This window comes from Arachis ipaensis, chromosome B03 (assembly GCF_000816755.2).
Source record: "Arachis ipaensis cultivar K30076 chromosome B03, Araip1.1, whole genome shotgun sequence".
In the NCBI taxonomy this organism is placed as follows: domain Eukaryota; kingdom Viridiplantae; phylum Streptophyta; class Magnoliopsida; order Fabales; family Fabaceae; genus Arachis; species Arachis ipaensis.
In genome coordinates this window covers 30,437,923-30,439,314 of record NC_029787.2, presented here as the reverse complement: position 1 = coordinate 30,439,314, position 1,392 = coordinate 30,437,923, and the positions used below count along the sequence as shown (strand labels likewise).

The 1,392-nt window shown below is 25.7% G+C and overlaps 1 protein-coding gene across 2 annotated transcripts in view; it reads right to left on the bottom strand.

Moving 5' to 3' along the window:
* LOC107634306 overlaps positions 1 to 1,392 on the bottom strand; it is a 4,674-nt gene that overhangs the window by 1,537 nt on the left and 1,745 nt on the right. The window contains exon 2 of one of the 2 annotated variants that reach the window (XM_021118610.1): positions 107 to 708. The exons of the other annotated variant lie outside the window; for it this stretch is intronic. Within the exon in view, the coding sequence (XP_020974269.1) occupies positions 649 to 708 (60 nt within the window). The 3' untranslated portion in view covers positions 107 to 648. Of the gene's footprint in view, positions 1 to 106; positions 709 to 1,392 lie in introns of those variants that run through there. 2 annotated transcript variants of the gene reach the window in all.

Genomic DNA, 1,392 nt, shown 5'->3' with positions numbered 1-1,392 from the left:
TACCTACTTTTTTACATTATTAACCTTTTTTTTTACTTTTTTAATCAAATAATAAAAAATATAGTTATTTTTTTATTTTTTTCTTTCTCTCCTTTCTCCCACTTTTTATTTTGGTGACTGAAAATAACACAAAGAAAAATGACCTAAGAAAAAGAATATGACTCCTCTCTAATAATAATGTCTAAACTATTAGGGGGCAGCAACCACTCCAGATACATCTGCTCGTTAAAAGCAGCAGTTTTAACTATTAAATCAACTACTCTGTTTGCACTGAATGAGTACTACTGTAACTGTCCAATTATGCTGGAGCATCTCTTTGATTTTGTCAAGCAAATTAAAGTCAGTCCTAATCATGCTGGTTGTGTTTCACAAAACAAGAACAAACGCATCAAAATTATCAGTTTTACATATGACCTCTTTGCACTCACAATTCCAAAACTATAATAACAAGTCCTCTCCAAATAGTACAAAGCTCACAGCAAAAAATACTAGAAAAAAGTATACTGAAAGAACAATCTTTAATAATACACTCCAGAGGGATTGTGGTTTTGGTTTTGTTTTTTCTATGCTTGCTTTTAGTTATCATTAATTTTAAAATTCTTGCCTTTTGATTGACATACGCATTGCTTATAAGTATAGAGCTAAGATTCACTCCTCTGTTGACAGATCCCAAATGGCCGCCGTCATTTTCGTCTTTGTTCTTGTCAGCTGCTCTTGATTGCGAATTCATCATAAAATGATAAGTCATTTGGTTTTGTTTCAACTTTAACGTAAAACTTTTAAGAAATGCATTGTTCTTTTTGTCGTTCAGAAGAGCTATATATAAAGTAAAATACTTAAATCATCTCCAATTTTTAAATGTGTCGACAAAAATATCTTTTATTTTTATTAATAGTAAAAATATCTTTAAAATATTTTGAAACTTAATAAAAATATTCGACGTTAAATATATATTTTTTAAAAGATGTTTTAGAGATTAAATTTTGATGCATTTTTTTGTAAATATAATTAAAAAAAAAAGACAATTTCAACCTTTTTTTATTTGCTTGAAATGAAATAGTATGTATTATTAATTATTAATTAAAATGATTTAAAATGTCTTAAATAATTAAAAAAATGAAAAAATAGTTTATACTTTAATTTTAATAAAAATATTAAAATATTATTATAATATATCCCATAAGTTCTTCAAATTTTATACATATAACATGTTTCTGTATCTAACAAAAATTTAAAATGGTTAGTCTTGTGTCATATTGTATTATGTGTGTCCAAATAAGTGCTTGTGCATCATAATTGATATGTCTTATAACTATAGATGAAAATTTTTTCTGTTGAAAAACGAATATTTACAGAAATTTACCTATCATCAAAGAATAGAAATACGATGAA